Raw genomic sequence first — 20,442 nt, 5'->3', positions numbered from 1 at the left:
CATTCACACCAAACGGATGCAGTACGTGCTGTCTGGGGAATGGGCATATTTGTAGCTCTGACTCGGGTGGTGCAAAGGCAAGTTATGTAACCAAAGCATTTGTACCCCTGTAATACTCTGAAATAAAAAAACAATAATTGAATCATCAAAGGTTATCCTTAGAATATTGACATATAATTAAATTTATCTTTATGAAAATTTGAGATAAATTCTCATATAATTATGTGAGATTATATGTATAGTGTACACATATACAATATAATTATATAAAATAATTATATATAAATATATATTATAATATGTTGAATAAGTATAATATTCTTTCTTTGAACTATTTTAACAGGGTTATATAATGAACTCATCACGAGTTGTATGTAATAAGTCTTCAGAGTTACTGTTTGACTTGACCCAAGATACAGGATTATCACATTACCAAGGGGGACCAACACTTTCTATAGCAGGTTGGTTTTAGTACTTTTTCATAAAAGTTATAGAAAGAAATTTGATGAATATGCATATGGGATTGACTGTTTTGAAGCCCATACCTTTGTGTGAAGTTTTTCATATATCATGAGGTAAAATGGCACTAATAGTTCTTGAATGCTTTTCTTGGATGATTTTTATATAAAATCTTATTTAATAATAGAATATTTTATTTCTTCCTGTTAAGTAGGTTAACCAGCTTTGAGCTCATTCTCACATAGAGCTAACCATGGGCTGAAAAATCTTAAAATAATTGCTATGAGTTAGAGAAGTCTTCGGGTACCCCAAATACTCTGTTAAAGAAGTATTAATTAACTAGTTTCTGTGACCACTAGTGTGAAAAAGCGTATGGTTATAGTTGATTTCTTAATTAGGTCACTGTTTTTTATTCCAATAAATGATTTTAATATGATAGTTAAATATGATTATAAAGTGCAGTTATAAAGTGGCTATGATAAAGAAATAGTGATTTTTACATGGGAAGTACTCAGTAAATGTCTATTGAAGAATTAATAAACTTTACCTGTGGAAGAAGATTTAAAGTTCTTTGAGTGTATGCTATAACAAAGTTCTTCATCAACCTAAAATAAATTAGTGTATTATAAAAGAATTTTATCTAATTAAAAATTCCCTGTAATCATGGCAATTATTTCATATTTGTGATTTGTACTCAAATATTTGACTTAATAGACGTGATTTTGTGGAATGTTTGGATTTTTTACTAATAAATCAGTGTGGAGAATTTACCAAACCCTCCCCCAGTTATTCTTATAGTAATAACTAGTGCTTAATCTGTTCTTCATTTTAATGATACTTTGTTTGATATTCATTCATTTCTCTGGGTGTCACTTACATACTTGTTAAAAATCTAGTTCAGAAAATAGGTAAGAACCAAAAGAAACAAGGAGAAAAATATAGCTTTCTTAGGTCTGGTTTTACAAACCACATGGACTTCATTCATAGAAAAAGTGTGAATTCTTGAAACTTCCTGGGAGTAAGGACAAACAATTGCCCCTACTGTCCCCTCTAAGTTTTTCTACTGCAGAGGGTAAGATTTTAACCTGAGCAGTAAGTAGGATGATTTGTAAGATGTAGGTTTGAACTTCTATTCTTAAGATTTTTGTAGTTTTTATTAAGTCACTTAACCTCTATATGCTTGGGTTTTCTCATATTGTTAAAATGGATATTTTAATTTTGTTTTTTGTATAATGCATTCATCCTCTACACCTGGAACTTACCATTTATAGATACAATTTTAATACTTGCTCCACTTTACTCAGGGATTTTTTGATGTCAAAATAAGATAAATGAAATGTGAAAATGCGGTATGAGCTTTATAAGAATTGACAACAAACAGTTTTTATGATGGTAATTATGAATGATATATGCTGTGTGTTCAGTAGCATGATTAAGAAACTACTGTCTAGGGAAATTATGGAGGTTTGGAGAAGACCGAATTTTAGCTTGATCTTGAATGAGAGTAGGATTTCTACTGGCAGAGATAGAGCAGTTGAGGGTAAGGGAATAGCACAAGCCAAACACAACAGAAATAAAGGGTCAGAATTTAAAATTAACACAGAGTGATTTTATTTAACCTTGAGATTTCTTATGTTAAAAAATTCTTTCATTAAAACAGTCTTTTTCTATCATTCAGTCTGCTGTATATTCAGTTGCTTAATTCAAAATACCAGCACTCATTGGTTTTAAAGTAACCTAAACATCTCACAAGACAGAATTTTTCCCATTTACCCACAGTGTATCTATCAGTAATGAAGTACCTTGAAGATGGGGAAAAAATAATTTTTATGTTACCTCAAAAGATGAAACAGAGGAGCCAACTAGTATAATCCTCTTCTTATTTTCCTGGCATTGTTTACCCTTATTAAAAAGCTGACAGATGAATCTATTGGAATAATTTTTTCCCCTCTAATGTAAGTTAAGATATAAAATATTTGTTAGTAATGATAATAGCTATCATATATTACTGAGTGCTTTCTGTGGTACCAAATATTTTGTTTGGTGCTTTAAATACATTGTCTTATTTGATCTTCAAAGCAGCTCTGTAAAATAAGATATTATAACTTAATTTACAAAAGAGGAGACTGAGGCTCAGAGAAATTCATTAAATAAGCTAAGAATACATTGCTAGTGAGTGACAAGGTCTGGATTTGAACTTGTCTGATTTAAAAAGCCTGAAATATTTCTAATATATTTACTTTACCACTTTCAGTATACAGTTGGAAGCATTAAAATATGCCGTACATTTTTAGCATCTTTTTTACAAAGTATAGTTTTATGTTATTGTCAGAAAGGACTTTGCCTGGCCTGGTTATAGCCAGAATATCTCCACTTATCTTGATAATACATTAAATAAGGCTAAAATCCTTTAGCCTTAAGATAATAGTTTTCAAATAGAAAAGTATTTTTAGGAATGAATGAATGATTAGTCTTTTATGTGAAAGTCTAATAAATAAAATGGAAAAGAGTTTTTCTGTCAGACATGCTCAATGTATTCCCTAAAAGAAAGCCATTAGGCTCTGGGGAACATAGTGTGAAAATCATTATACTAACTACTTCTATTTATGTTCCCTTTCATATGAATGAATGAAATATTATTCGAGATTAGTTATTTCCACTTTGTACATAGCATAAATGGGCTATATCACCTAAAACCATGAGTAGACAACTTGTCAGTTTGTTAGGTGGCAAAAGAACTAACTTTCCTTCCAATGTTTTAAATTGTTAAATAAAAAAGCATCTTAAGGGTTACTCTAAATTTTTGAAACAAATAAAATTTATTGTTGTTTTGTTTTTATAAGCCCTGATGTACTTAGTGCATTTATGTATCTAAAGATAATTAATTTGTAGGAACTTAGTTCAGAGTATACTCTGTCCTCTTTGTTTTGCTTGGAATATTTTGATCTTTTATAATAGCTGTTTATATATTTCTTTATTTTAAACTGTATTTAGAATTTTCTTGCATAGAAAGATTATTTTATAAATTATTTGAATATATGTAGTCCATAATAAATGTATATGCAATTTCTTGATACCCCCTGAATTTGGATCATATCAAATTTTACCATTATTATTTGTATGATATAATTCTGTTATATTACCATTAATTTTGCTCCAGAGTGTTTTTACTTAGATGTAAGCACTATCTTAAAGTGTTTAAAAATATTCTTCTCACTATTTAAACTATTGCAGGTATGAATGAAAGTTCATTTTTATCAAAACGTCCTTCTACTTCTGAAGTAAATAGTGTTAATCCAAAAAAGCCTAAGCCCAGTGAAAGTGTTTCTGGAACAAATTTCCTCGTGGTATGCCCTTCAGTCAAATCTCCTTCAGTGACATCTTCCCAGGCTGTGTCTCCAAAAGGTAAATATGAAATCTGCTATACCAAAAGAAATTATAGTGTTTATGCATGAATTTTAGACATTGTTATAAATTTAAAAACTATCATTATTTGTTATTTAAGGTTGAAAAGTGATGACTTTTGAATAATGTTCTGAATTTATTTTAGGTGCAAATTCCTCATCAAATCAATCTAAAAATGGAACACCTTTTCCAAGAGCTTGTCCAAAGTGCAATATTCATTTCAATCTTCTGGATCCTTTGAAAAATCACATGAAGGTAAAACTTTGAAAATTTAATTTTTAAAAAGTTTACAAAGCCCTAAAAATATTGATGATTTATTTGCACTAAATAATGGTTTATCCAGAAATCTTTCTATATTTGTATTTTCATGTAACTTAGGTAAAAATTTATATTCATAATGATTATATTTATGTAAGATTTTAAAATTCCTTCTGAATCATCAAATTTAAAAAAATTAAGTTCATATACATTATAATATATGCTTATTATATTCTAATTTTAAACAAAAATACTGTATAAATGAGAATATTTTATTTACATAGTTATGCTGTTCTTCAGACTTCTTGTAAAGCAGGCATTTTATCATGTGTTTAATCTTTCATATAACTTAAACATTGTTATTTTATTTTTACGTCCATGTTAACATGTGCATGTCACATTAAACAAAGAAAATCTGAGTTTTATGGCCGGGCGCGGTGGCTCATGCCTGTAATCCTAGCACTCTGGGAGGCCGAGGTGGGCAGATTGTTTGAGCCCAGGAGTTCGAGACCAGCCTGAGCAAGAGCAAGACCCCATCTCTACTAAAAAAATAGAAAGAAATTATCTGGACAACTAAAAATATATAGAAAAAATTAGCTGGGGACGGTGGCGCACGCCTGTAGTCCCAGCTACTCGGGAGGCTGAGGCAGAAGGATCGCTTGAGCCCAGGAGTTTGAGGTTGCTGTGAGCTAGGCTGATGCCACGGCACTCTAGCCTGGGCAACAGTGAGACTCTGTCTCTAAAAAAAAAAAAGAAAAGAAAAGAAAAAGAAAATCTGAGTTTTAGATTTTAATTTTCAACAATCACACCTAAACTCCAGAGGGTGGAGCATTTCATATGAAATAATTGTTTTATCTCAGTCCAGAATATAGTTCATATAATTGTTAAAATTTGCCCTTTTTTTGGTATAGAAGGCTCTTGAATTTAGGTTATAAGAAATTTTGAAAGTACTAATGAGGTATGAGGTTTAGGTAACACTTAAAATATTTTGGTAGATGTTATATACAGTACTCTGCTATGTCTGTGTAAAGATAGTCTGTATTCTGTTTGTGTGCCGAATATAAATGGCAGGAAGGGGGAAAAGACAAAAGCAGTGCAGATTACAAGAGGAAAAGAAGGAAGGAGAAGAAGGGTGCAATGGTAAAGAAGTAAGTTAGGAAAAGATCTTGCTCACTACTTCAGAGATTAACAAATTTTTATAAATTTAGCATTTTACAAAAAAGTAGAAAAAAGGGAGCTTTAAAAAATTTCAAATGCAATTTTTTATTCATGTACAAAACTGTGTTTGGTCTATCCCTACTTCCAGCTCCCCAACTGTAGCCCCTGATAACTGTACTTTGTGCTTTGGTCTTATATGAGAATTATCCTGTACAAGTGCTTTCAATTTGTTTTTTATGTCTTGCATTATAGATGGAGAGAGGGGGAAAAGGGTATGTTCTTTAGTTATCTATTTAATTTTTTGAGTAGGTAAGAAAGTCACATGATTCAAAATTAGAAATCCTATAGGGATATACAAGATAAGAATCTTACCCTGTCTCTTATTTACCTGGTTCTCAGCATGACTCGAAGAAAATTTTTTATTGATTTGTTTTATATCCTCCCTGATTTTCTTTCTGCATATACAGGTAAACATTGAATGTTCTTATTTCCTCTCTATTTTATATACAAATTGTAGCATATTATATATAGTTCTTTACCTGGAGAGACTGGCAACCATTCTCCAAAATGTGGCTTTTATGTGTTATGGGAAGTTTGTGATTATTTGTATTGGAATCAACTAAAACTTCCTAGAACGTTCATATGATAGAACACTGTAAATTCTTTAAAAATGAAGGTATCTCTACAATGGTTAATAATATGGGATGATCTGTAAGACATACTGTTGAACTAAATTGAATAAAATATGAACAGTGTATGTGCTTATATCATAAAGAAATCTGAAAGAATAGTCACCAAATCTAGCAAGGAAAAGTTTAAATCTCTGTGGACTTTTTACTTTCTATTTTATACATTTTTATGTATCAGCTAAAGTTTTAATATTATAATAATGATTTTCATTTTGAAAAAATGTGACTTTTAGATTATTTGTGAATGGTATTTTGCTTTTATTATAGATAAATGGAAGATGACTAGCATAAAAATAATGTTTTCTTTCAGTGGAAAAGTGTTTAAAAATCAGTCAAATATCATACAATAATAATAACTATTTCTCTAAGACTGTCAGACACAGTACTAAGCTTTAAATACATTATTTAATCCTTAGAAAATTCTGAGAGATAGATATTTTTCTTGTTATATGGCCAATTAGCATAACTAGAATTCAAACCTCAGTCTGTTTAATGGGAAAGTCCATCTTTCACAAATATTTTTCCCCCTTTTTGAAAACTATATGGGATATTTTCTTTAATATTATGTGCAAACTTGAAAATAGGTTTATTATTTCCCACTTAGGGTATGGAATTTAGTATTTATCAACCAAACCTAGCTTATTAATTATATTGTTTAGATTTCTGTATCTTCACTTAAGCAATACATTTAGTCTACTTGATCTGTCCTGGATTGACAAACACTAGAATCACAATTCACATCTTTCATTACCAATATTCTCTTTGATATATTGCAATTTTGTTTGAATGTTGTTGCTGTTATTTATGATATAGAAGAATCTAACTTTTATAACTGTATTGTGAAGGCATCCTTTAGAATTTTGATGAAGTATCCTTTTCTTTGTCTTAATTTTTAGTGTCTTTTAGCCCAAATTCTACTTTGATGTTAGGCTGACAACTCTGTTTTTCTTCTTTTTCTTTTATGGTTTCCATTTGCCTGGTATATTCTTTGCTTATCCTTTTATTGTCAGCTCTTCTGAATCACTTTGTTTTAGGTGTGCCCTTTGCTCTCAGTAAAGTTGATTTTTCCTTCATGACACTATATGAAAAATCCCTTTTATTTTAGTAGTGGGTTTATATTCATTCATCAATAGGGTAGATTTATTGGTCTGAGTTCTGTTGCAATTTTTTTTAAGCTCTTCACTATGTGGTTACTTTATATGTATGTAATTTGGGTATTTAGTAAAGTTGTAGTTTTCTTCTCCTGGTTATCCTTATAATTTTAAACTTATGTAACTCCAGTAGTCTTCTATTGCTTTGGCCATTCTCTGCTATTCTCTTCTGTAAGGATTGATTAAAATAGCATTAAACTTCCTATTCTTAACCCACCCTTTCTTGATTTTAGTCAACATTTTCTAAGTTTTAAAATGCTTGTTTCTATATTACTTTATTTGGTGGCTCTAAATAATATTTCTTGATGAGCTGCTAGCATATGTCAGGCAATCTATGAATTTCCTTAACCTCATACTCATTGTTCTTTTACCCTCTCCTAGTTTTTATTTGTTGGTTGTATTGTTTTTCTATTGTCAGGACATATTATTATATGCCCACTAGGTTTTCTTAACCTTTTCTCCACATTTGTTTTCATCTTTTTCTACAGTAAATTTATTTAATGTTCATCACCAGTCTATTGTCATGGTTTCTTTGTTTTTCTCTTTGGCTGAAGTTCATGCTCTAGTTATTTCCCCAGGAAGAGACTGGGAACAGCATTCTGTGAGTTCTTTCATATTCAAAGCAGTTTGACCCATTCTGGAAAGACTCTTTGGCCAGATATAAAGTAAATTAACTCCCACTTTGAGGATCTTCTTGGTGTAGCTCCCATTTTCTAGTATTGAATGTTGCTATTGAATGGATCTGGAACAAACCTGAATTATTTTGCCCCTTATAAGTGATTTGATCTTTTTGGCTGTTTACAAGATTGTGTTTTAAAGACTGATACTTTTGTAGTGATATAACTCGGTACTGGGAATTTTGGGTCTGTCTTCTCTGGCACACAGCATGTTCTTTCAACCTGTATATTTGTGTCTTCCTTTGTTTTAGCACAGTTTTCTTGGTTCTATTTTTCAATATTTGTTCCATACAATGACATCTCTAATATGAATTTGTCTGATCTTCTTTGCCTGACATATCTGTCATTTTCTTTTTAATCATTTTTAACTCATTAAATTTTTTTTACTTGCTTTTCTTATTACTAGCCTTCTGTGTCATTTATTTCATTTTATTTTCCAATGTCTGTTCACCACTGTACTCCTTTGTAATTTGTCTTTATCTCTTGGATTTTTATTTTTTCCTCTACTTTTTCTCTTGATTTTGCCAGTCTTTTATGACTTTGTATTGTCTCACCGTCTACTCTTGCTTTGTGGTCTTCTAAATAGAGACATTTGCTTCATTATGTTTTTAAAGTTTGTGGCAAAAATTTTGGCTACTGTTTACATCTGCATCTGCTGCGTGGCATCATATTTCTGGTATTTTTGTTACAATTTTACATTTTCATGTTATTTGCCTTCTTTTATTATAAAGTCTTTTTGTTTAGATGTGAGTCACTATCATGTTGAACAAGCTGGATTTTCTTTGACCAGCTGTTTTATACAGGGTTCCTTTTAGGAGGAAGCTTAGGTTGCCAGAGTAGTCTCACAGCCTGCTAGCTGGTTTATACAACTCTTTGCAGGGCAGAAGGCTTCCTGCAAGTATGACTTGTGTGTCTGATTCCTTATGTAGCATTGCCTTTGCTGCTTCTCTGTACTGGACCAGGTCTAGAGTACTTCTCCTGTCATCCTTCCTGCCCCAGCTTCTGTACCTGTTTTTGCAAACAAAGGATATAGCTTTATGCTTCAGGATATGTCTTTCAACTTTAGGATGTATATTTTTACTGACACTTTCTGAGATTTGTTACCATTGACTTCTCTGAGATCTGTTACCCTTGCCTTCTCTGATTTATTTGCAACTAAATGCCATCTGCCTAATGTTGGCTGCTTTGAGTAGTGCTTTCATATATTATGGCGTCTATGGATTTTATTTGGCTCTTAGTTTCAATGAAAATCAAATAGTAGAATTTGGTTGTTGGGGCTTTTGGGTAAATACGAGGAGGAAAATGTTGACTGATGTAGGACATTCATATGAAAAGTCCTATTTGACTATTTAAAAACAGCATCCCACCTCCTTTGCTCTGAAAAATACTACCTAAATTTTTAGGGCACTAGCAAAGCAACAACACAGTCTGTGAACTGGGAGGAATGAAGATGAGAATGGTGTATAGATGGTGTCTGATTTGTCAAACTAGGGTAGATGGCATTAAAGGTATGTGTTTAATATTTGCAGAATGGCTAATCCAGGAAAATAAGGGATAAATGAAGGGGTTGCAGTGAAGGGCTAGTACCAAAAGGGAGTAGTAGCTGAATAAAAGATGACCAGTTGATCTTGGACCGTACGTAGCTCAGCCATGCCCTCCATAGATTATTCTGCCCTCTTGTAACTCTTTAAATCTAAGCTTAGTTCTCATTTCTTAAGTTGCTATTTGTAGTTTGGATATTTTCTGTAGGATACATTACTTTCTTCTGAATTAACTAAACCCTCCACTCTAATTTACTACATCTTATTGTCCATTCTGGGTTGTCAGTGTTTATTCTTCACCTCTTTTATAATGATCTGAAACATCGGTTAAAAGACACTGTAAACAAAGTATGTGTGTGTATTCTTAAAATCTGATCCTATCTTAATTTTCTAAGTTAATAATAAAAAAAAGAAAATAGAAGAACAGCAAGTAATTGGTCATCTATTATGTGTATCATAATTTATGGGAATTTTAGGATAATCTTTACTTTCATAGATATCCCAAATTTGGTATTTCTGGGGAATATAAACTTTGTGGCACACTCTACCATATATTATTTTGTAGTTTTCAGAAAAGAATCAAGTGACAAATATGACTCAGAATAACTTTTATTGAAAGCCAGATTTAATGTTTGGGACATAAGATTATCCACATTTCTAATTGGGGAAACTTTTCAGTATTATGTGGTTTTTGCACATTATAATTTTTCCGCGTTGTTGGAGATCTTCCCTATAGGAAGGTTGCAGATAATGGGAGAGTTTTACCTTATCAAAATTATGCCACTGATGCACATCATTAGTAGTAAAACATAAATTTTGACTAACTTTTCTAATAGTGCTGGTGGATTTACTCTAAACCATTCTTTTCTCCATTTATCTTTAAAATAAAAGGTAGTATTTTTTTGGAAGGAACTTGGCCTTGTAAAAGTCCTTAGAAATAGTCTGACTATCGTAAGTTTGAGCTGTTAAATATTATATATATCTCAAGAAGAATCTAGAAACTTATATAGCAAAACCTTTCTCATCTCCCTCTTTTTGTTGTAGTTTCATTTCAATTGTAATTTATTCTGAGTGAAGACTAAAAGGATCATGTTATATTTGAGAACTAATGTATTTATCCTAATTTTGCTTAGGGCTGCAACCTTAACTCCTAAATATAAGTTAGTTATGTCACTTTTTTATGGGTCCATTTTATTTAGTTTTTTTTCCCCCTCCCTTTGGATCTATTTTAGATTTTTGAGAGGGTGTTTTTCTTTTTTAGATTTCAAAATTGACAAATGAAACAAAGTAAGTATAATGTAAGCTTGAACAAAATGTTTTAGGTCTGTCTTGGATCAAAGGCCCAGTTTTCTGTGTAATACAGCATGTTTTATCAATGATCTGACATTTCACATGTGGCAGGAGAGGAAGTGGATGTTGTTATCTTAGAAATGGAATAGAGTTGTATTTAGGTTTTCAAACTTTCTTATGTTGCTACTAATTTAACAAATGAAATAGTTAGGAAGCATTTAAGTTACAAAAGAAATAGCTGGTTGATTTGTTTAAAAAATATAGATTTGTATGCCCTGCCTCTAGACATTGTGATTTAGTTGGTCTGAAGTGGGGCTCAGGAATTAGCTTAAACAAGCACTTCTGGCTTTTCTAATGCAGGTCTTCCTTCGATTGCCCACTGAGAAAACTGTCCTAGAGAAATACTACAACTGAAAATTATGTATAATAAATAAAATAGTTATATCCTATTTTTTAAAAAGCTCATATATGAAAGTATTCTATGTTAGAACTAGTTTATGACACCTTGATTTTACTCATGAGGAGGTAAATTTCCCCTTCAAATATATAAGCATTCTAGATTTCAAGATGTAACTGTTGAAATTTTCCAGATGGAACTAATGCTTCTTTCTTTGTGTCCTATACATTTTCTAGTACCTCATATCTGTGGAATGGCAGGCTAGCTATGCTCAAAGTCCAGTTCCAACCAGGCTTTATGAAATTTTGTATATCACTTGATAAGTAAATAACATCAAGGCATATAAAATTACATTTCCTTTCTATATATCTTGACACAGATATGAAATGAATAATTTTTGGTAAAGGAACAAATTTTTATCAGAGATTTACATCGGGAAAGTTAAATTGCAAGAGAAAAGCTATTTGGTCTATAGCTTACCCTTGGTTTTATGGTTTTTTTTCTGTTTATTAAGATAAATAAAATCTGTATATGCACTACAAATTTTTGGTGACTATTTTTCCAGATATATAAGCAAGCATAGTTTTACATTATCTGGCCTTAGCTGTAAACACATATTCACTTTTTGGTGCATATTTTTTTTAAAGAATAAATAAGGCTTCTATTTTTTTCTCTTTCAGTATTGTTGTCCAGACATGATAAATAACTTCTTGGGACTGGCTAAAACAGAATTTTCAAGTACAGCAAATAAAAATACAACTGTTGATTCAGAGAAAGGAAAATTGATCATGTTGGTTAATGACTTTTATTATGGAAAACATGAAGGAGATGTCCAGGAAGAACAGAAGACTCACACAACCTTTAAATGCTTCAGTTGCTTGAAAATTCTAAAAAATAATATTAGGTATGTAAATACTTATTTTTATTTCTGTTTGAAAATTGTAATGCTGCAGATATAAATGGTATATTTCTAGCTTGCATTTTTCTGTGCCATTCTACATAAGTGATTTTAACATTTTCTGCTATAAGAACAAAGGCACATTTTCTTGTTGAAAAGCTTTTTGTCCTTTCTTATAGAGTTTGACTCCTGTATCTACTTAGTTGTATTTCTTTCACATAGCTTAAGAAAGGACAAAGTTTATTTTAACATAAGACAAAGTGAACTTTTCTCTATTTTAACAGTGATATATGAATTTTTATTAAATAATTTTCATTTTCTAGCTGTGTTTGAATTTTATTTTTCTTCACATCACAAGAAGAGCTGTGTCTTTATATTTGTCCAGTTTGATCTCCTACATACTCATCTGTTTAATGGTCAAAGCTTTTAATTCATATTTATAATTTTTAGAACATTTACCTTGTGGGAAAAGTGATCTGTTTTAGAGATGTACTAGTTTTAGGAGACATATCTACTTTGATTTTAAAAATTAACACCTCTAGAAACTAGAGATTTCATTCCCAATGGAATTTCAAAGATTTTTATATACAAACTGTTTAAATTTTAGGAACTTATACTTTGTAACCTTTGAGTTACATGGCATATTACAAAGCTATCATCCTATGTAATTTTATTAATAGAGCAGAGTAATGACATATTGGGTGATATTTTTCATTGGCTAGATATTTATAATATATATAGCCTGATATTTGTAATATATTAAGTAAGATTTTTTCCACCATTTTATTATAATAATTTTCAGATATTTAGCAAAGTTTTCAAAATTTTACATTGGACACTTGTACACTAACCACCTTCATTCTACCATTAACATTTTACTATACTTGCTTTATCATATATCTCTTAATCCTGCCTTCAAACTGTCTGATTTTTTAGGTGCATTTCAAAGTACATTGTGTGTGTGCATATGTAAACAAACATATACATATATGTATGCCTTTTTATGTTTGTTCATGATAGCTGTCATCTATAATTCTCATTTTAAAGCACCTATAATTACTTCTGGGCCCAACATTTATTTATTTATTTTCCTGTGAGTTCTTGGGTCCAAAAAAGAAACATAGAAAAACTCTGAGATATGCTGTGATATATTCCTATAACAATTATTCATGGTTTCTTTATGGTAATGCTTTGTAGTTTTCAAAGTTCTTTCATGTATCTTATTTTGTATGAGTTTTCTTATTTCTTTACCTTCTTTACCTTTATCAAGCTTTAAGAGCCATCAATAGCTAAGCGTCCCGGCTAGTTTGACAGAAAGAAAATTGTGCTTTCAGATATAACACTGAAACAGTATTACAAAAGAATTCTATTATTTATTCCTACATTTTTACCATTTTAATAATAAAATACATCAGAAAATTGTGTCGGTAATTATGGTAAAATGCATAGAAATGTGGCTCGCTGACTTAGTTCCTTGTTGTTCTTAAATATGGTGCATATATTACAAGTTATTTCAGCAGTAGTTTTTTGACTTGTCCTTTAAGATTAACCCATTTAATGTCAAACATGAAAATGAGAAATTCCTTTTTTGTTAATTTCCAAAGACAGTTACATATGTCTAGATTATCAGAATATACTGACATTTTAAGCAAACTGCATTTGGGATAACATTCAGGAATTGAGCATTTTAAAAATATTGATAATTTAATAAATGTACCATAATGGTAAACACCTCATGACCAAAGAAGTCAAACATATTATATAATATTTTACCTTAACAATAAATTGGGAAGGCAACTGGATGTTTTTAGGGAATGGTAAGAAATTGATAACTCAGTATTTCTTCTCTGTGCCCTATTAACATTGTGATATGGCATTTTTTTTTCTACATCAAGTGTCACTAAAAATGGTTAGGTTTATTTTGTTCTGTGAACATCTTTGTAAGAAGTTTGCTTTTCTTTTTTTATTTGGAGACAGAGTCTCGCTCTGTCACCCGGGCTAGAGTGCAGTGATGTCATCATAGCTCACTGCAGCCTCAAACTCCTGGGCTCAGGTGATCCACCTGCCTCAGCCTCCTGAGTAGCTGGGACTACAGGCGTACGCCACCACACCTGGAGAGTTTTTTTCTATTTTTAGTAGAGATGGGGTCTCCTGAGCTCAAGCAATCCTCCCACCTCGGACTCCCGGGGTTCTAGGATTACAGGCATGAGCCACCGCACCCAGCTGAAGTTTGGTTTTTTTGTTTCCCTCATTTCCATCTATTGGTTTGAGAAGTATGAGCTCCTGATGGGCGATCATCTAATAATTGACAGAAGCTAGCTGTTTAAAGGATTATTTTATACTGATGGACTTTAAGTGTTGAAAGTTGTGAGCTGAAAGTTTAATGTCTCATGATCTTTATGTAAATACATAACCAATACTAGGATTTTCTATGGGTGTTCATAGAGCTGGTGTTAACACCGAAGGAGGAAAAGATATTTCAAGGTACTGTAACCCCATTCTAAAGTGAATTAGTGTTGTAAATGTGTGAAAAAGAGATACATATTATAACCTTGATAATGATTGCTATCCAGATTGATGACATTATCACTTAGTTTCAAGATTATTTACTTTAGGGGTTCAAAGTGAATAATTATTAATAGTTGACCTAGTCTGAAAATTGTTTTGATTGAATAACTTTATTCTCAAATTCAGCAAAAAGCTTCTTTGGTAAGGTCTTTTAAATAGGTATTCCTATTTATATTGCAGTCTCTGCCATTAAAGGTCATAGTTCCTGCTCATAAGAAGCCTTCTAGGGAAGCTGAAATAGCAGAATGTAAAACTGAAAAATGGACGTTGCCTACAAAGGGCATAGTCTGCAAGTTAAAATGAACAGTCTCTGCTAACAGTAAACCAGTATCATTAAATAAAACAAAAGGTTCTTGTAATTGTAGGTATTAAAATTGCTATTACATGCATTTAGAAACAAAGACACAAGTAAAAATACCAATAATTTGTCTTTTAAGCAGCTGGAATCTATTGTATATCTTCAAGGCCTTAATAGATTTCTCTCATGGCTCTGTAGCTGCTTCTAGTGGTAGAGTTTCTTTCCTTTCATATTCTACTCTAAAATGTAAGTAGTATTTCAGGTATAAAAGAAGCCTGCTCTTTTATCCAAAAAAATTTTTAATAATCTGAAATGATTAAAAGTTATATTAAATTAGTGATGTTTCAGGTTAATTACATTAATGACTTATTTTAAAACAAAGATGAAAAGAAGCTTATTTAGCCACATGTGATTATTTGAAGTAGATACTTTTCTAGAGGACTTTAAGAATTTTGAGATTTTATTTTGAGTAATACCTGTATTTTTAAGATTTAGGTTCAAATACTTATTTGTGAGATTTCCTTTTTGTTTTTAAATCTGAATTTTTGCACCTGTTGACAATCATTTATAGGTTTATGAACCACATGAAACACCATTTGGAACTTGAGAAGCAGAGCAGTGAGAGCTGGGAAAACCACACCACCTGCCAGCACTGCTACCGCCAATTTCCCACACCATTTCAGCTGCAGTGTCACATTGAAAGTACACATACCCCCCATGAATTTTCTAGTGAGTTACAGTTTCATTTAAATATTGAATATTATTGATTTTGATGATATAAACTGTGAGAAAACCTTAGAAGTCTGTTAGAACAATAAGAATAAGAAATAGACTTTGGAATTTGAGGGTGAAATTGAAAAAGTTAGCTTTTAACTTCTATATAAAGTAGTTACTAAGATTAAAGTGCCTCTTACAAATAATTCATTATGAAAACTGCCTTGGCATAACCTGTGCTTTATATTTGGGGGACTAAATTAGGAGCCTCACATCATTATTTTCAAATACTATATCAGTGTCCTTCATTTAAACTTTAATAAGAAAAGTAACTACAGTTGTAGTTAAAAATCACAGATTTTAGAGCTTAACAGCTTAGATCCAAATCCCAGATCTGCCTCTTAATATAGCTACATGATTTCAACCACATTACTTAGTATTTGAATAATGGGGATCATAGAAATACCTTCCTTATAGTGTTGCTATAGGAATAGAGTTAATATGGGTAAAGTACTTAGAACTGTGCTTGCCACACAGTTAAACTGTATAACCATTCACCAGCACTACTACTACTACTACTACTATTGTTGTTGATACAGATGTATAAAATATAATTTTTATATTTATATCTTAAAATGTTGTCATACCTTTTCCCTTTCCCTTTTAGCCATTTGTAAAATCTGTGAGTTATCATTTGAAACAGAACATGTTCTTTTGCAACATATGAAGGACAATCATAAACCTGGTGAAATGCCATATATCTGCCAGGTACACTCACAATTTATTGTTTTCTTAAGTGTTTGGTTTGTTTGTTTGTGGTTTTGGTTATAAGATTTCAGCCTATTAGACCAATATCAAATTTTTTTCTATAAAGGGCCAGACAGTTAATATTTAAGGCTTTGAGTGCTATATGATCTCTGTTGCAACTAATCAGCTCTGCTATTATAGCACAAAGGCAGCCATAGACAATAAGTGAGTGAATGGGAGTGTCTGTGTTCCAATAAAACTTTTTTTATAGATGCTAAAATGTGAATTTCATATACTTTTTATGTATTATATTAGTTCAACCATTTAGATAAAATTGGTTACTAAAATTAAAGTCCTTCTTGTAAATAATTTATAGTGGAAAGTCCCTTGGCATAATTCATGCATTATATGAGGTGTAGGCAGTGAGCTAGATTTGGTCCACAGGCCATTGTTTGCCCACCCCTGTACTGGACAAAGAGGCCCTCCTAGAGAAAGACAAACATATGGACTTATTTTATCATATAGGGGAAAATATGGGCATACAAGAGAAATACAAAATGCAATTAGTTGCAAAGAACTCTACCAAATGCTTTGAGACTGTATTTTTAGAGAATTTGAAGGAATGGGAAAGCAAGCAAAAGATAAATTGCCACTGTCATAGACCTGGAGGCCATTTACAGTCTAAAGGAGAATGCTGTTTTATGTAGCAGAAAAAAACATTTTAGAGAACAAGAGATACCAGAGCTTGAAAATTCAAATCAAGATAGGAGGTGATAGATAAAAAGATCTGATAAAAAGAAGGGAATTTAGTTACGTTTTGGGAAGCATCCCCTTAAATTTGAAAGATAACTTTTATGTCTCAAAGATTATCTTTTGGTACTTGCATTAGTGGGATTCTTGGTTGTACAGGCATCAGAGCTGGATTGGTAGTACATAGTGCTTTTCTAAACAAATGATCCATCTTTGTTACTTTGTAATTGCTTATCAGTTATAAATTTTCAAGTTAAACTAAGCCTTCTTTCTATTTCTAGGTTTGCAATTTTAGATCTTCATCATTTTCTGATGTAGAAACTCATTTTAGAACATCCCATGAAAACACTAAGAACTTGCTTTGTCCATTTTGCCTCAAAGTTATTAAGATTGCAACACCTTATATGCATCATTATATGAAGCATCAGGTGAGATTTACTAGTTCTTACTTGTTCATATTGTCTTAGCTAAAAGACTCATTATGACTTAGATTTGATCTGCAAAGGAAGCAGAGTTGTTTCAAATAGTATGATTAACTTATACTTCATGTTGAATTACTTGTGAAATTTCCATTTCTTTTCCTTACTTCTTTGGTGGTGGTGTGGCTCATAAATAAAGGAAATTCTGAAAGAGAGCTAGAAATAGGAAACCTAGTTTAGAGAGAAAAAAGAGAAGGTGAACGGGATATCCAAAAAAATGGATATTTTAGGGTCTAAGAGTGGGTATGGGAATGATTTTGAAGGGAGTTATCAGGAGGAAGGAAAAAGATGAGTTTGAACTGTGACAAAGAAAAGATTGAGGACTTAGAATCTTGTTTTCCTCTTTCTCTTCAAACTTTATTTCCACTTTTTAACCCACTTATTATGAGAAGACATGTTGTCATCATTGACACTTACTGGTCCATATATGAATGCTGCCAGAGAACTATATTTAGATCATAACTTGTTTCCTGGATGACTTCTGCCAGTTCTGCTATATAATTTTTGGGATCCAGTATTAGTATTTGTACTCTTCTCTTGAAGGGTACAATGTTATGCTTACTGGTTCATTTCTTGAAGCTATTAAACCATCCTTTGTTTGGGCTAAAAACTGAAGCAACACTAATTCTATTCTTGAGTGCTTGAAAGAGTAACAGTGCCTTGCCCAAATCAGAAGCCAATGGATTTACTAGCTCACTAAAAAGCTTAATAAATTTTTCATTAATGGTTAAATTGGCATACCAGTTTATTCAGCATTGATGCTCACTTTGTCAGTTTCGGTCATTAGCCATCATGAAATCAACTTGCGTTTTTTAATTGGGGAAGATCATAAAAGAATTTCCAAATGCATTTGCAATCACCTGTGTCATCATCTATCCACCTATCCTTGAGTTTTGGCAAGACCTTCTATTCTAGGGTTTTCCCAACGGTGTTCCATCAGGTGTTAATAGGTGTTTCCCCCAAAATTGTCACTGGTAAATAAATTTGGTAAATGCCAGGATTTACAAAATTAAACAGTTTTGTTTATTTTTTAAAACAGGACTTCTCAGAGTAATATGCTAATGGACATTGTATTTCTCTAAGCAAAGGATATAGTATGTATCATTCCCCAAACTTATTTGACCATTGAACACTTTCTTTACACAATACCTATTAACATTTCTTGATGAACAGAGTTGGGGAAACACTATTCTTGATACTTTATTTCATCTTTAGACTTTAATTTTGAGAAGGAGAATGAGGTATAAAATAGTAGCTCTATTTCATTATGGAGCTTTTAATATAATCTTTCTCAGATGCTTTATTAAGCTATTATTGAGTGAGATATAGATGTGGGAAGAATAACTATGATAGAGATTTGTGGACCCACTATGTGGGCTGTATGATTTATAATCAAGTCTTCATACGTTGACTTGTATGTTTTAACTTGCCATGGGTGCCCAATTTTCTTTTTTGTTTGTTTGGAGTACTTAGGAGGTAGACAGCCAGCAGTAAAGAGGGGACAATCTGTTAATAAGAAGGATCATCAGGCATCCTTTAGGGTATTTACAATTTGTATAATTATTTACAAAAGACTGGAAAACCATATCTGAGTGGAATTATAAACTAGTAATTGAGAGGACATTATTAGTATAGTATTAGACAATAAGAATTATTGATTCTATGCCTCATTTTATTGTCTTTGAAGGTTTCCATTGTAACTTTTTTTTTCTTTTAAAGACTATATTATCATTTCTTGGGTGATTCTAGAGCTAACAACCAGTTTGTATAACTTTTGAGAAATAAAACAATTTCAGATGTGTTAAATGTGCTCATTAGATCTTTAATAAAACAAGCAGTTATAGTAGAGAAAAGAAAATTATAGTAGAGAAAGATAATAAATTTGTGGGTGTGGGTATTTGGACGTATATGCTGGTGATAAGTTCTGTGGGAAGAAAATGTGGAGGATAAGGAGTGCCAAGGATTGGGGAGGTGATAGGAGTAGAGGAGTGGTTTGCTGTTTTGTATACAGGGTGGTCAAAAAGGGGCCTCTCTGAAGAAAATAAAGGAATAAGCTGTGTGGATATTTGGGAGAGATAACATTATGCAGGCAGTAAAGTAAGTGTATACCTGGGATGCTCAAAGAACAACAAGGAGGCCAGTGTGGCTGGAACATAGTAAACTAACTGGAGAAAGAATAGTAGGGGATGAGGTTGTAGCAATAGAATGCAGGCCAATTCATGTGGGTCCTTGTAAGCCACAGTCAGGACTTTGGAAAGCCACTGTGAGGTTTTAAGCATGTGAAAGATCTGCCATGTTTTTAAGATTACTGGCAGCTATGGGGAGAATAGACCATAGGGAGGAAAGGACATGAGGAGGAGAAGATAGAAAGAAGATTTTTACAGCAATCCAGGTGGGTGGTTTGGACCAGTATGGTAGCAGTGGATGGAGGTAATGAGAAATGGAAAGATTATGAATGTTTTTGAAGGTAGTGCTGATAGGTTTTATTAATGTGTTGGATATGGAATAGTTAAAAGAGAGAGATCAAGTTTTTTGTCCTGAGCAGCAGCAAGAACGGAGTTGTCCTATACTAAGATATGGGGAAGACTGAAGAAGAAACAGATTTTTTTGGAGGAGGGGAGCCAGGAGATACGGAGGAGATCTAGAGTTCAGTTTTGTTCATACTAATTTGAGAAGTATGTTAGACATCAAGTAGTGATGTCAAGTAGGCACTTGGATAGATGGTATTTAAAACCATGAAACTGGATGATGTAACCTAGGGAGTGATTATAGATAGAGAAAAGATTTCTGGGAACTGAACTCTGGTGAACTTTGTTGCTGTTCTGTTATTTTGGTATTTGTTTCTTGGCCAGATTTTCTCCCTTTTTTCCTCCTCTTCCTTGAGCACATATAAGTGAATTTGTTTAAGCTGCCTGTACCTATGATATAATCCAATGTATCACACTTCTAAAATAGTTTTAAGA

General features: G+C 32.0%; 1 protein-coding gene across 9 annotated transcripts in view; it reads left to right on the top strand.

The window, feature by feature from the left end:
• ZNF280D (zinc finger protein 280D) overlaps positions 1-20,442 on the top strand; it is a 117,067-nt gene that overhangs the window by 33,978 nt on the left and 62,647 nt on the right. For all 9 annotated transcript variants that reach the window (XR_006729805.1, XR_006729808.1, XM_045529920.1 and 6 more), the window contains 7 exons: positions 344-461; positions 3,694-3,864; positions 4,010-4,119; positions 11,706-11,929; positions 15,361-15,518; positions 16,171-16,271; positions 17,282-17,428. Coding sequence is in view for 7 of the 9 variants with exons in the window: in XM_045529920.1 (XP_045385876.1) it covers positions 344-461; positions 3,694-3,864; positions 4,010-4,119; positions 11,706-11,929; positions 15,361-15,518; positions 16,171-16,271; positions 17,282-17,428 (1,029 nt within the window). In the remaining 2 variants the exon portion in view is untranslated. The remainder of the gene's footprint in view (positions 1-343; positions 462-3,693; positions 3,865-4,009; positions 4,120-11,705; positions 11,930-15,360; positions 15,519-16,170; positions 16,272-17,281; positions 17,429-20,442) is intronic.

This window comes from Lemur catta, chromosome 1, assembly GCF_020740605.2.
Source record: "Lemur catta isolate mLemCat1 chromosome 1, mLemCat1.pri, whole genome shotgun sequence".
Lineage (NCBI taxonomy): Eukaryota > Metazoa > Chordata > Mammalia > Primates > Lemuridae > Lemur > Lemur catta.
This window is presented reverse-complemented; position numbering and strand designations above follow the sequence as displayed.